This window comes from Pezoporus wallicus, unplaced genomic scaffold, assembly GCF_028554395.1.
Source record: "Pezoporus wallicus isolate ANWC-B61680 ecotype Strahan unplaced genomic scaffold, APGP_CSIRO_Pwel_v1 contig_4816, whole genome shotgun sequence".
Taxonomy (NCBI): Eukaryota; Metazoa; Chordata; class Aves; order Psittaciformes; family Psittacidae; genus Pezoporus; species Pezoporus wallicus.
Genome location: NW_026640990.1, coordinates 4,923,888 through 4,937,140, shown reverse-complemented (window position 1 = coordinate 4,937,140; position 13,253 = coordinate 4,923,888). Strand labels below are relative to the sequence as shown.

General features: G+C 53.1%; 1 protein-coding gene and 1 long non-coding RNA gene across 3 annotated transcripts; both read left to right on the top strand.

Annotated features, from left to right (window-relative positions):
* The first annotated feature begins 887 nt into the window (after positions 1-887).
* On the top strand, positions 888-6,644 carry LOC130605781 (uncharacterized). The gene is made up of 3 exons (XR_008973780.1): positions 888-2,301; positions 3,217-3,272; positions 6,536-6,644. It is a non-coding gene; the product is annotated as an uncharacterized LOC130605781 (long non-coding RNA).
* A 369-nt stretch (positions 6,645-7,013) lies between these two features.
* Positions 7,014-10,140, top strand: EGR2 (early growth response 2). Of its 2 annotated transcripts, XM_057421574.1 has the most exons (3): positions 7,014-7,143; positions 8,441-8,558; positions 8,895-10,140. In XM_057421574.1, exons 2-3 carry the CDS (start codon positions 8,540-8,542, stop codon positions 10,115-10,117), a joined length of 1,242 nt encoding a protein of 413 aa, XP_057277557.1. In that variant the 5' UTR covers positions 7,014-7,143; positions 8,441-8,539; the 3' UTR covers positions 10,118-10,140. The 2 variants fall into 2 exon arrangements, with proteins under 2 accessions (XP_057277557.1, XP_057277556.1); XM_057421573.1 differs by lacking the exon at positions 7,014-7,143 and having other exon boundaries at positions 8,096-8,558; positions 8,895-10,139.
* Positions 10,141-13,253: the final 3,113 nt, after the last annotated feature.

The window sequence follows — 13,253 nt, the reverse complement described above, 5'->3', positions numbered from 1 at the left end:
CTGGCAAACTGAATTTATTAACAGTTATTGCAGAGACAATAGCGGAAGCCCCATGTCATCATGACCATTTGTGTTAGCTGCTTTATAAAATCCCAGGAAGTCGTCGATGGATAGAAGAATCATTTCCTTCTGCCCTCTTGTCTAACTTCTAGCAGCCATCCCTCTTTTGATTAATTTGCATCTTTCTGTGTGCAGTTTCACGTATCTCCCTGTATGAAGCAATTTCACACACAAACAAGTGTACGGCAGTACAGTTTTAATAGAACTGGCTTCACTTGGGAGCAGACAAATAGACTTGGGTCTTCTTCTGGCACAGGCACAAAACACTAAGCTGTGATGCTGAATTTCTCATTTGGCCTCATTTCTTGTTTGGTTTGCCAATGTGGGAGTTAATTGTATAAACACAGAAATATGGGGGATAGGGAGAAATACGTTCTGTGCTCTCCTGTTTGTATAGCTCTGCTTCTCACTAGTTTTGTTACTGTATTGCTTACAGCAGTTTAAATGGCAAGGGTGATGAGGAACAGGTGGTGAAGAGAAATTAATGTGAGAGGACATGGAATAGGAAACTGTTCCTCCCAGCATATTTCTGTTCTATCCCATACAAATGGGAACTCTATAACAGTATCCTGTCACTACACCAGAAGATACAATGGCATTGAGTTCAAGTGTTAAACAAGTACATGTCCTGTTTCAGCTAATTCTGGCACCTGAGATTCTAGGAGGCAGTCATCCCTCTTGATACCTAAGTGCTCAGACATTGTGGTGATGAGCCAGGCCTTGTTAGAAACCCAGGTTACTAACCTGGAGAAAAGAATTTTGCACAAAAGGAAGATTTAAAGATAAAACAGAGGAGACAAGAAATAATAGCTGGTTAAGTTATCCCAGGAGCTGGGAGAGACAAACCTGCTGGGCAGGTATTCCCTAACAGTATAATTTTGAGTTTACTAGCCTGTCTTCTCCTCAATGTATCCTCTATTTGTTCAAAGAAAATCATCTGCTCCTCTCAGTTATTTCAAAGTAAAGTCACAAGAATAGCTTGTTCCCACTCTATTCCAAATATAGCTGTTGACAGCAATTGCTGAGATAAGGGGAAAGGAAAAGGAACTACCAAGGAAGAGGAAAGGCAGCAGGGGGAAGAGAGAAAGGAGAGCTGAAGAAGTTGGACAACAGAGAGTAGAGAGACATGAATGAGACAGGAGGTGGAAGAACAAGGACAATACATTGCAGAAAGAAAACAAAACAAAGATAGAAACAAACTCCTGCAAATCAGGTGGAAGCAGACCAAATGAGAAGGACCATGCTCACCCTAAGGAGAAGTTTGAGTTTTAGACTTAAAAATTAACCAAACCTTAAATAAAATCATGTCCAATTAAGACTTTTACTCAGACTTGTAGGGGTTATAGAATCAGAAAACTTGCACTAATTGCTTGAAGATGTAGCCCTACAAATTTTGAAGCAAGACATGTTGCTTATTTTAATCTCCTGTGGGATTTAAAAAAAGTAATAATTCTGCTCCAAGAAAATTTGTTGGCAGTTTGTGACAGAAAGTCATCCATTGGGTAACTTTACTGAAGAGGAACCTGAACAGCCTTCTCCTCAGGAGTTCACAGTCAGGATGGTCTTCTGGTGAGACTGGAGCACGTAGACATGTCCTCAGGAGCAGAAAATAAATCATGATAAAAACTAAGGAAAAGCCAGAATCACACTCAGACTGACTTACCCAGCACAAAGAGCTGAGGGTTTTCAAGGCTCAAGGCAGATTGGTTTAAGACCAAAGCACAGGGAAATAAGACATAAATTTAAACAGGTTCTGAGAGTGGTACATAGACAGGGCAAAGGCAAATGAGTCCCTGGCAATCTAGAAATATTGTGAATGCTCCAGCTTCCCTGGAGGGGTGGGAAGCTTCTGAGAAACACCCCACACAGCTCTCCTGCTTCTCAAAAGACTGCCTGAAAAATGGTGCCAGAGTTCTGATTTCTCTTCTGGTGGGCTGAAGAAATGCCATACATGGTTTTACTGCTCAGCTGAGGGTGAAAAGCCATATCCAGTACTATAAAAGTATGTCCAGAAAACCTTCTGAGAAGCTTTCAAAGTACTCAAACACTAGGTAGTGGGACTGACAGGAGAACTGAAATTGTCACACTTTCTGTTTTATTTCAGTCTTCAAAGAAGGCCACTTGCATTGCTAAGGGATGTGCTCGATTAGTCTCTCTCTGGACTAAAGGCCCAGGGCAGCCATGGGGCAAGGTGGTATTTGCACAAAGAAGAGGAGACACATTAGAGCAGGAAATACAATGGTAAGTGAAACTAGTTTTGGAAGAAAGGACTGGAAAGTAGAACTTAGTAGTCAGACTGCTGTTATTTAGAAACAGTCATCATAATTTTGAGTCTTGTCTCATGAATGATACGTATATCCAAGTTCTTCTCCCTGTTACGAGAAGCAACCTTTTGTTGTTGTTATTCCTCCAGCAAGCACCATACAAAGCCAATATTTCAACCTTTTAGCATGGATGCTCCCTCTATGGCTTGCTTCCAGCATCTCTCTCAGGTGTGTGGACTCTGTCAGGACTCTTCTGGGACTACAGGAATCACAGCCTGTGGGCCTGCAGTCAGGCAGTTCTGCTGCCCTTGCTGGGATTCCCGACTCTACAGGACTATGCTTTGATGTCTCTAGGTAGCACGGTTGTGATGTAAAGTTTTCGGGGTGCTGTTACATGGTGAAACACCAGCAGCACTCTCAGCCCCGGGGCACGGCTTTCTGCTGAGCGTCCGTGTCCCCGCCGGCTCCAGGGAGCGCCTTCCCCCAGGAGAGGGCAGTGGAGCCCGCACACGCTCCCGACTCGCTCCCGCCGGCCGCGGCAGCTTCCGATCCCCCGCTACTACGTGAGGAATGAAAGCGGTGAGCAGAAGCAGGGCTACAGATTTAATAAATGTGCTAGAAGCCATGTACGGGAAATGTTCTGCGCATTTAATAGGTTCTGGGCAAACGAGTTTGTTGTTACTTTTATTTGACTGGAAGTTTTCTCTGTTGCGCACACTTGTTCTCAGCCGCACAAACTTAAACTAGTAACTTGCTGATTACGCACGGGTTTGTTTAATTCCTATGGCCCAAATTAGAAAAGGTTATTGACATTTAAATAACTCTTCAGGATGCTGCTAAGGCTCTGCCAAGCCAAATCCTCACAATGAAGTCGTTTACTTCAAATTTACAGGCATTCATGCCAAGACAACAAGTAGCCTTGGCTGAAAACTGCAGAGTGTGGTTAAGGTACTGTAATTAAGGGCAGACTGGGATGCCTTCTCCTCTACTTTTTAACCATCCCCTTCCCCTAGCACACCAGTAGTTAGGCAGCTGTTTTCTGTAGGCTGGTGTTTACAGCAGGTTTCCCTGGCTGGCTACCAGGTTTAAGTAACTGGCCCATACAGGCTGAGAGTCTGTAGCACACCTGTGAGGGCCAGGCACAGGAGATTTCAGGGAAGTGGCTTTTGCCTGCAGTCTGGGAATCCAGCAGGCACCATTGGCAAAACAAAAGGTATTGCGTTTGCATGTCAAGGTTTTGGTAGCGGGGATGCTACAGGGGTGGCTTCTGTGAGAAGCTGCAAGAAGCTTCCCCCATAGCCAATAGGCCAGCTCCAAGATGGACCCACCGCTGGCGAAGGCCAAGCCCATCAGCAACAGTGGTAATGTCTCTGGGATAGCAGATTTCAGAAGCGGAAAACAACCCAGGCAAATGCAGCCACAAAAAGGAGAGAGAATATGTGAGAGAAACAGCTCTGCAGACACCAGGGTCCATGTGGAAGGAGGGCAGGAGCTGCTCCAGGCACCAGAGCAGAAATTTCTTGCAGCCTGTGATGCAGACCATGATGAGGCAGGCTGTGCCCCTGCAGCCCATGGAGGTCCATGGAGGAGCAGACCCACCTGCAGCATGGGTGGACACCACACTGGAGCAAGGGGATGCCTGAAGGAGGCTGTGACCCTGTGAGAAACCTGTGCTGGGGCCTGTCCTGGCAGGACCTGTGGAGTGAGGAGCCCACACTGGAGCAGGTTTGCTGGTAGAACTGGTGACCTTGGGGGGGACTCACACTGGAGCAGTCTGTTCATGAAGGACTGCGAGCCATGGAAGGGATCCATGCTGGAGCAGTTCATGGAAGACTGTCTCCCGTGGGAGTGACCCCACACTGGAACAGTGGAAGAGTGTGAAGAGTCCTCCTGGGAGAGACAGAGACGTGTGATGAACTGACCACAACCCACCATTCCACATCCCCTGTGCCACTGTGGGGGAGAAACAAGAGAATTTGGGAAGAAAGTTGGCCCTGGGAAGAAGGGAGGGGTTGAAAGAATGTCTTAACTTTTGGTTTTATTTCTCATCATCCTACTTTGATTTGATTGGTAATAAGTTTATTTCCCCAAGTCGAGTATATTTTGCCTGTGACAGTAATTGGTGAGTGATCTCCTGTCCTTAACACATGAGCCTTTTGTCACATATTTCTCCCTGCCTGGTTGAGGAGTGGAGTGATAGAGCAGCTTTCGTGGGCACCTGGTGTCTAGTCAGGGTCAACACAGCATGGTAAATCAGCATTTCTTCCTGTGAGAACAAGACAAGTCCCTGTATTCCCCAGAAAAGGGGCCAATTTGAAAACTCTGAAATTGAGCTTTGGAAAGATGTTCTCTTTTATGTGAAACACTAAGAAACCTCACCAATCCCAACCTGAATTTAGCCCAGACTTAGGAGAGACATCCCTTGCTGTTGTAAGGCGACAGGGTCGCTCATCTCCTATCCAGGAACAAGTCCTACTCTCTCGGGCACCTGCTGAACTGGGGCCACCCTAACATCCCCAAAGCAGTGGGGTGCACAGTGGAAGTGGCAGGGTGCGTTTCCCAAGCAGGCCCACTAGCATTGCTGTGGTTAGCATGTGAGATATTGGTTGATTTTTGCTACAAAAGTACAGTAACCCCTGGAGAGATGACTCAAATGTCATGTTAAGCTGGTTAAATGGTGTTGCCAGCTCCACAGAGGATGAGCTGCCTTTTCTTGCCCAGCCACTCTCAAGCTCAGGTATGGAGGCAAGGATAATTTTATTTCTGCAGCTCCTGTCTCAGGTTCTTGTGGTAGAGAATGACTGCAGGAAAATACACCCAGTGCAATGTCAGCTAGCACCTTGTTAAAAAGAGTAAATACAATAAACCCAAAGGTGGCTGGTTTCAAAGAAATTGGGAATAACAGAGAAGTTCTGCCCTTCAGCTCTGAAGCCTCCTCAGTCAAGGCTATACCCAGTCAGACATGTCACACTCATATGAGGCGCAGCTCCTCTTCTTGGTGCAAGTGGAGCTTGGGCAGTTTAAACCAGCAATCTGTCCATCATATGAAACCACGTGGCTTATAGGAACCACAGGAATCGGTAGGATTTTTTGTGTTTAAGGCTCATTGACGTCAGTGCGAATTGGACAGTCTAACCCTCAGAGTCTGTTATAATTAGCCAAATGGGGATCAAAGGCTCTAAGCACATGCAAACACTACAGCAAGAATATCCAAAAAGGGACCAGAAACATTTGAGTTTCATCTGTCAACATGTTCCTGAAGACCAAACATTAACTACGTTTCCAAATTGCTCTGCACCAGATCCTGCTGCCATTAAGACAAAGCTCTCATTGAGAGAAATCAAGTGATTTGATTGTCCTTATAAAGGCTGGAAATCAGGCACAATTTACCCCATTCTTGAGAAGCCTTTTAAAATTAACCTACAAAGTCAACTATTAGTAGAATTCCCTAGGTGAAGTAGCCAGCAGGAACGTTACATTTTATTCATAACCACCTTTCTTTTAAACCTTCTCTGTAACAGAAGAACATTAAATTTACCATGTTAGTTCAAAGGTGGGATTGAGACACGGGGAGGTTAAGATGGGATGTGAAACCTTGGTTCTTCTTTCTCCTGTGTGGCATCAGCAGGCATGTGATAGTTTCAAATAACACAGGAAGATGTTGCAGGGTATCCCTAAAAACTGTATCTGATACACCTGCGACGTTTTGCAGGAAGGAGAATACTGTACTTAGAATTACCTGTTTCTCAAATTCATGTAAAGTAACTCACCCTAGCACACAACAGATTCCAATATTTTGTTCTTTCATAGTAGCGATTAGCCCATTATAGCTCGGCTGTAATGGAAAGGTACAATACAATTGCTCCTACTTCTCAGTCAAATTTCCCAGAACCTGTCTCTCTCTCTCTGTCTCTCTGTCACAATTTTACTTTTAAATTGAGATGGGTATTTTAAATAAAAATATCTAGAATCTCTTGAAATGGAACATGAGCTTCCTTTCAACTAAATCTCATATGCCAAACTGTATTGGCTGTACAGTAAGTGCTAGAAGGGACAGGTAACAAAATCTACATTAAAAACCAACAAGTACTATATGTTTACTAATTACTGAGCACACTTCCCCAGTCCACCTATCAAGGAAAATACTTAGGTTTATGTCTACTATTCCCTAACAATTGTGACAACTGCCCCCAAAACCTTTACTTTTTCAGATACCCTCCTGTCTAGACTGGGCTTCAAGGTGACCAGAGGAGTAGTAAACCTGGAGCCTCACTAATGGCAGTGAAAGAAAAGTGGAAGAACTGAAAAAGTCTTTCTCAGCTCGGGTGTGAGGTGTTGCATGGATAAGGAGAGGCCTGGGGGACAGGCACCTAGGGACAGCATTTGAGACCCAAGGCAGGGTAAGTGCATGAGTCACAGGGACACCCAAGCACGCCACACGTCTGTGGCACACGCTATAATGTGCTAACCCCTGTAAACAGTGGTATCTGCAGTTAAAAATTAAAGTGAAGGGTGTTTAGCCTTCCCATGTATCCTCTGGCTTGCTGCTTTGGAGCAGGAGTGTGCTTTTGTAGCATCACTCATATGTTGCCATGTCTTTCTGCTGCTTGGGTCATCAAGTGGGGTATTTTTACTTCTGCAGACCACTGAAAAGGGACCTTGCACGCTACAAACCATATGTGAGAGCTGCTTTCCCAAAGGCGGGAATAAACAGCCACGAGATGAAATATTCGTAAGTAACAAGATTAGTGACATGAGCATAGCATGGGATACAGCTCTCAGAAATCATTACATCTGACACCCTCATCAGCAAGAAGATGTAGGGGCTGAAAGCTCTGAGCCTGGGAACAGCGTATGAAAGATTGGCTTCTCCTGGGAAGGGAGGCACAAGGGAGATTATTTTTAGTACCTGGGGAGGGGTAAAAAGAAGAAAAAGCTAGAATTTAAGCACTCTTTAGCTGGATACCCTCGTCTGGAGGAGAGCATAGGGAAAGGAAAGCAAAGGGGAGTGGAAATGGCACCGGTCCCAGCAAGGGGGAGCGGCGGCGACGGGACGAGGCGGGGGGGAAGAGGCGGGGGGGGGGGGGGGGGGGGGGGGGGGCGGTCCGCCCCCCCTCCCCCATGCCCGCCTCGTCCCGTCCCCGCCGCTCCCTCCGACAGCAATAACAACCCACCGACGGCGGAGCAGGCGGGGCCGTTTTCGCGGGGGTATATATAGATCTGACACTTTCCACAAAAAGCACGACGCGCTCGCTGCGCTTAGCGGCTCTTTCCACCCGTAATTCACAAAAATATCATCTTTGTTGTTGTTGTTGTTGTTAAGAAAGGAGCAGCCGCGTTCCGTGCATGCGGCTGTTTTCTGCCTCGCCGCCGCTCTGCGGTTAAGGGCTGCTTGAGAAAGTGAGAGGGGTCCGGCGGGGCGGCCCCGGGACCTCCTCTGCTTTTCCGAGCTTTTTAACATTTTCCGGAACGAGCCCTAAAAAGGACAGGCGGGGCGGGGCCGGATCCGAGCCTTTTTAGGACAAGGGCCCCGCCACCGGAATACCCCCCTGGGCGGCGCGGCGGGCGGCGGCCGGGCGCTGCCGGCGCGGCGGGGGCCGAGGGCGGCCGGGGCGGGTCGGGGCCGCCCCCGCGGGGCGCGCAACGCTGGGAGTAGGGGGGAAAAGGGGGGGAGTCGGGGCGGGAGCGGGGCGGCGGGTCTCGCATGCGGGCGCCCACGTGACTGCCAGACCCCGTTCCTCAGTCCTTATATGGGCAGTGACGTCCCGGGCATTCAGGGGGCCCCCATAAATACTTACCGCCAGACTTGTCCTCCAGCGCGAGCTGCGGCGGGAGCGCGGCTCTCCCGGGGCACCGCGGGCACCGGCACCGCCGCGACGGGGCGGCCGCCCGCCCGCCCGCACATGCCCCCCTGCGCGCCGCGCCGCCTGCCCGCAGTCCCCCCGCGCCGGTAGTGAGAGGCAGGGGGAAGCGCCCCCTCCTCTCTCTCCCCTCCCCGCCCCGAGCGCGCACCGCTGGCCGGGAGCAACCGCTCCCCCGGCAGCCCCGCCGCCCCCATGATGACCGCCAAGGCGGTGGACAAGATCCCGGTGACCCTCGGCGGGTTTGTGCACCAGCTCCCCGAGGGCATTTACCCCACGGATGACATCTCCGCCGCGCTGCCAACTTCGGTCGCGATCTTCCCCAATGCCGACCTGGCAGGGCCGTTTGACCAGATGAGCGGTGTGGCAGGAGGTAAGCGCTGCCCGCACAGGTGCGGGCCGGACCTCGGAGGGCGGCGGAGTCCAGAAGCGGCGGGAGAGCGGGGGGGGGGAACTGGAACGGGGATCGCGGCCCCTAGGGCTCGCCCGCCGCCCTGCCGGGGGGGGTCCCGCCGCCCCTCGCGGCAGCCCTGACTCCGCGCCCGTTTCGGGGGGAAAAGTTGAGACCGGCGCGGAGCCCCCGCAGCCGGAGCGCAACATGTGCGCTCCGCAACCCCGCGCCGGGCCGGGCTGGGTGGCGGTCGGGACCGGGGCCGGGCCGCCCGGCGGGTGGCGGCGCGGCAGGCTGACCGGCTCCTTGCCCCCCCAGACGGCATGATCAACGTGGATATGGGCGACAAGCGGACCCTGGACCTGCCCTACGGCGGAGGCTTCGCGCCCAACGCCCCGGCCTCCCGCAACCAGACCTTCACCTACATGGGCAAATTCTCCATTGACCCGCAGTACCCCGGCGCCGGCTGCTACCCCGAGGGCATCATCAACATCGTGAGCGCGGGGATCCTGCAGGGGGTCAGCACGCCCTCCTCCTCCTCCGCCGCCTCCTCCGCCGCCGCCTCCTCCGCCGCCTCCTCGGCCACCGCTGCCTCCGCCGCCTCCGCCGCCTCCGCTGCCTCCCCCAACCCGCTGGCCGGGGCCCTCGGCTGCACCATGGCGCAGGGCCAGCCGCCCGACCTGGAGCACCTCTATTCGCCGCCGCCGCCGCCCTACTCGGGCTGCGGCGACCTGTACCCGCAAGACCCCTCCTCAGCCTTCCTGCCCGCCGCCGGTGGCGGGGCGCTGCCTTTCCCCCCGCCGCCCTCCTACCCCTCCCCGAAGGCGGCGGCGGCCGACGGCGGGCTCTTCACCATGATCCCCGAGTACGGCGGCTTCTTCCCGCCGCCCCAGTGCCAACGGGAGCTGCACGCCGGCCCCGACCGCAAGCCCTTCCCCTGCCCCCTCGACTCGCTCCGCGTCCCGCCGCCGCTCACGCCGCTCTCCACCATCCGCAACTTCACGATGGGGGCGCCCCCGGCGGGCGCCGCCCCCGGCAGTGCTCCCGGCAGCGGCGGGGGCGAGGGCACGGGCGCCCGGCTGCCCGCCGGCGCCTACAGCCCGCACCACCTGCCGCTGCGGCCCATCCTGCGGCCCCGCAAGTACCCCAACCGGCCCAGCAAGACACCGGTTCACGAGCGGCCCTACCCCTGCCCCGCCGAGGGCTGCGACCGCCGCTTCTCCCGCTCCGACGAGCTCACTCGGCACATCCGCATCCACACGGGCCACAAGCCCTTCCAGTGCCGCATATGCATGCGGAACTTCAGCCGCAGCGACCACCTCACCACCCACATCCGCACGCACACCGGCGAGAAGCCTTTCGCCTGCGACTTCTGCGGCAGGAAGTTCGCCCGCTCCGACGAGAGGAAGCGGCACACCAAGATCCACCTGCGCCAGAAGGAGCGGAAAGGAGCCGCCGCCGCCGGCGGGTGCCCGCAGCCCGGCGGCGGGAGCGGCGCTGCCACCCTGGCCCCCTGCGCGGCGCGGACGCGGACGCCCTGAGGGAGCGGGGCGCGCAGGACCCAGCGCTGAGGCGCGGAGCCGCCGAGCCGCGGAGCCGGGGAGCCACAGCCGAGCGCGGCGGGGCGCGGAGCGGAGCCCTGAGGGGCGCGATCAGCACCCGGCGGCGCCGCGGGCTCCTCCGGACCGGGTCGGGTCGGGCCGGGCCGGGCCGGGCGGGGCGGCCGGCCGGCGGGTGTACATAGGGGCTGCGGCGGGAGGATGGATGGATGCATGCAGTGCCGTCGTGGTGAGGTGTCCTTGGTGCCTTGTGTGGTGTAGAGCCCGGTCCCCTGTCTGCATGTGGGGGGTGCCTTACCGATCTGCTCCGACGACAGCGGCGACACCGAGACCGGAAAGTTTGCCCTCCCTGGTTTTAGTATGGCTGTACATTTCTGCCTATTAATATTGGGATTCTTTTTTCTTTTTTTTTTTTTTTTTTTTTTTAGAGACTATATTTTTGTACGCACTGGTTTAGGGTTTTGGTTTTGGTGACTTAAAAGTGTTACGTTTGTAGTAGGACTTGGGATGGATGTAAATACTCTGGCTGGAACCGACGCCCGTTGTTCGCCGGGTCCGGCGCGCAGCAGGTAACACGAATAATGCACAACCACTAACGGAGGCTGGAAGGAGAGAGGATTTCTTTCCGGCCGCTCTGCAAATAAACTTTTCGACAATAGGGTAGGTGCTTACAACGTTTATAAAAGACAACAAATAAATCTCTTAATTATGCTAAACTGACACATTTATTTCCGTAGGTCCCCTGGCCGGCCCCGGAGGGGGTGGTTACCCCCCTCCCGGCCGCGGGTGCCGCTGGGCGAACCGCACCGCCCCGGGGCGGAAAACCAGCGGCCGCGGCCGCGGCCCCGGTGTACTGACACCCGCGACTCGGCCGCGGGGATTTCCCTTGGAGACGAGACGGGATGATATTAACCGGGGAGAGGGGTGGGTTTTTTTGACTCACTTTCTTTTGTGTTCCGTGGTTATGATCCGCCCCAGGCAACCTCCCCTAGCGGGCTCGGGAGCACCGAGCGCTGCCGCCCCGACGGCCTCCCCGCGGGGAAAGCGGCTCCCGGCGGCGTCCCCCGCGCCCGCCGTCAGGGCTCCACGGGTCCCGGGCGGCGGCGCCCACCCTGCGGGACAGCCGGGCTTTTCTGCTGCACCCATCTGCCGCAACACTGCGCGGCATTATCTTTACTTTTTTTAACCTATTTTAATTACTGTTTCTTAAAATGCCACCCTGGCCCTTCCCTGCCAGGGCCCACCCTCGGGCCCTGTCGTTGGTGCAGGGCTGTAGGGGCCTGCGGGCTAGCCCCGCTGCCGCAGAGATCCTGGTATGGCCCGTACCACACAGGTGAGCCATGTGGGATGGACCTCGCCACTAACGCCACAGCCCAACACTGAAGGGAACGGGGACAAGGCCCTTGCCCAGTGGCTCCCAGCCTCTGCTTGCCCCGGTGCTGGGTCCCACTGCACAAAGCCCAGTGGCACCAGGCTTTTCTGTCTGAAACACCCTGCTAACTCTCTACTGGAACTGGGACTGGCTTTTGCTTGGGAAAGGCGGTCAGTAGCAGCTGAAACACTGTGTCTGATTTTGAAGCAGACAGCAGGCTTCCAAAGTGATTTTTGATTCTCCGAATCAAAAGCCAGGCACGGACCAGTCTGTATGGTATGGAGAAGTCACAGAATGATGCCAGCTCCAGAGCCTCTGTGCTCACCACCCTGCCATTCACCTCAGCAGAGCGAGTAAGCCTTCACCTTTCCTGCCGCATCTCTTAGTGGGTTGCAGCCTTGCCACCTGATCCCATGAGTTCCTGGCTCCACAAAAGAGACCCCGGTATGCTGCTGGAGGGATGTCACACAGGAGCGTAAGTCCACAGGTTGATTTGCACCAGTGGGCTGCGCTACGGGGAGGCGGACAGGGATTCACTGCTCTCAACCTGCTGGGCTCCCAGAGGTACTGCCACAGCCACAGATAACCACAGCTTGGCCACAGCCAGACTGTCGTGAGCAGAACTGGGATCTCAGCTACCCAGGCGCACAGTCCAAGGCTCTGCTCACACTCTTCGAACTGCCTTCAGCCACACTCCCAGATTAAAATCCCAGTCAAAAGCAAAGTGAGACAAACGGCACAGAAATTGAAAATGAGCTGAATTGAAGAAACTGCGGTGACTAGCATGCAGCTACAAGAGAACCTTACATTGCACAGTAGTATCAGCGACCTCGCACCCGTGCCTTTGCCTTGCAGTAACAGCCAGCTTCAAAAGCATGTGCCTGCGTTTGTCTACAAAGAGCCAGTGGAAGACTTGTGCTGAGAAGCCAGTGTCAAGCACCACCTCTCTGAAACAGGCCAGTCGCCCCATTTGGACCATTACGCAAAAGAAACGTGCACTCTACACCATGCTTGGTTCAAGACTGCTGAACTTGTGAAGGAAAGCAAAGACTGATCAGTGGTGAGATATCCTGTATTTATTCTAAAATTCAGCAATAACACTAATTTTGCTGTTGTGAAAACACAATAATTGGACTGCAGAGAGACGGAACAACATTATAGACTTAAACCTTCTGCTTACAGATATCCAGAAAATATGAAGTAAGTTTCAATTACTGAATAAGCAAGAAGTTACACGAAGAGGCTTTTCTTTAATGCATTTCAGGTTTTGTCATTTTCCTCAGCTTTAATACTTTGATGCTATCACCTTCACTAAAAAAGTAGGGTTTTGCCACGGTTGTTAGTGGCACTCCACAGCCTCAGGTACCATGGTGTCCTCTATGGAAAGATGTGTTAAAGTCCTGTGCCACTGAACATCTCAACTAGGTTTTATACACAGAGAGAAAAATTAAAAAACAGGCAGAAAGACCTAATGGGAGGACAGAGCAGAGGAGATAAGAAATGCTCCTTTTTGCAGTCTGTTTTTCCAGTACAGCTGTTTGCATGAACCACACCATCTTTGTGAACTTCTGAAAAAGGATGATGATTTTCATTAGCATCGGCAAGGGTTAGACCCAGGCTGTAACACAGGGAGGCACTGCCTTATAGTTAAGGACTACATTTGATGGATAATTGTTAAATATTAACTAACGCTAAACTGCAGGGGAATTCCAGGAAAAACAGGTAAGCCAGCTGCAGAAATATCAG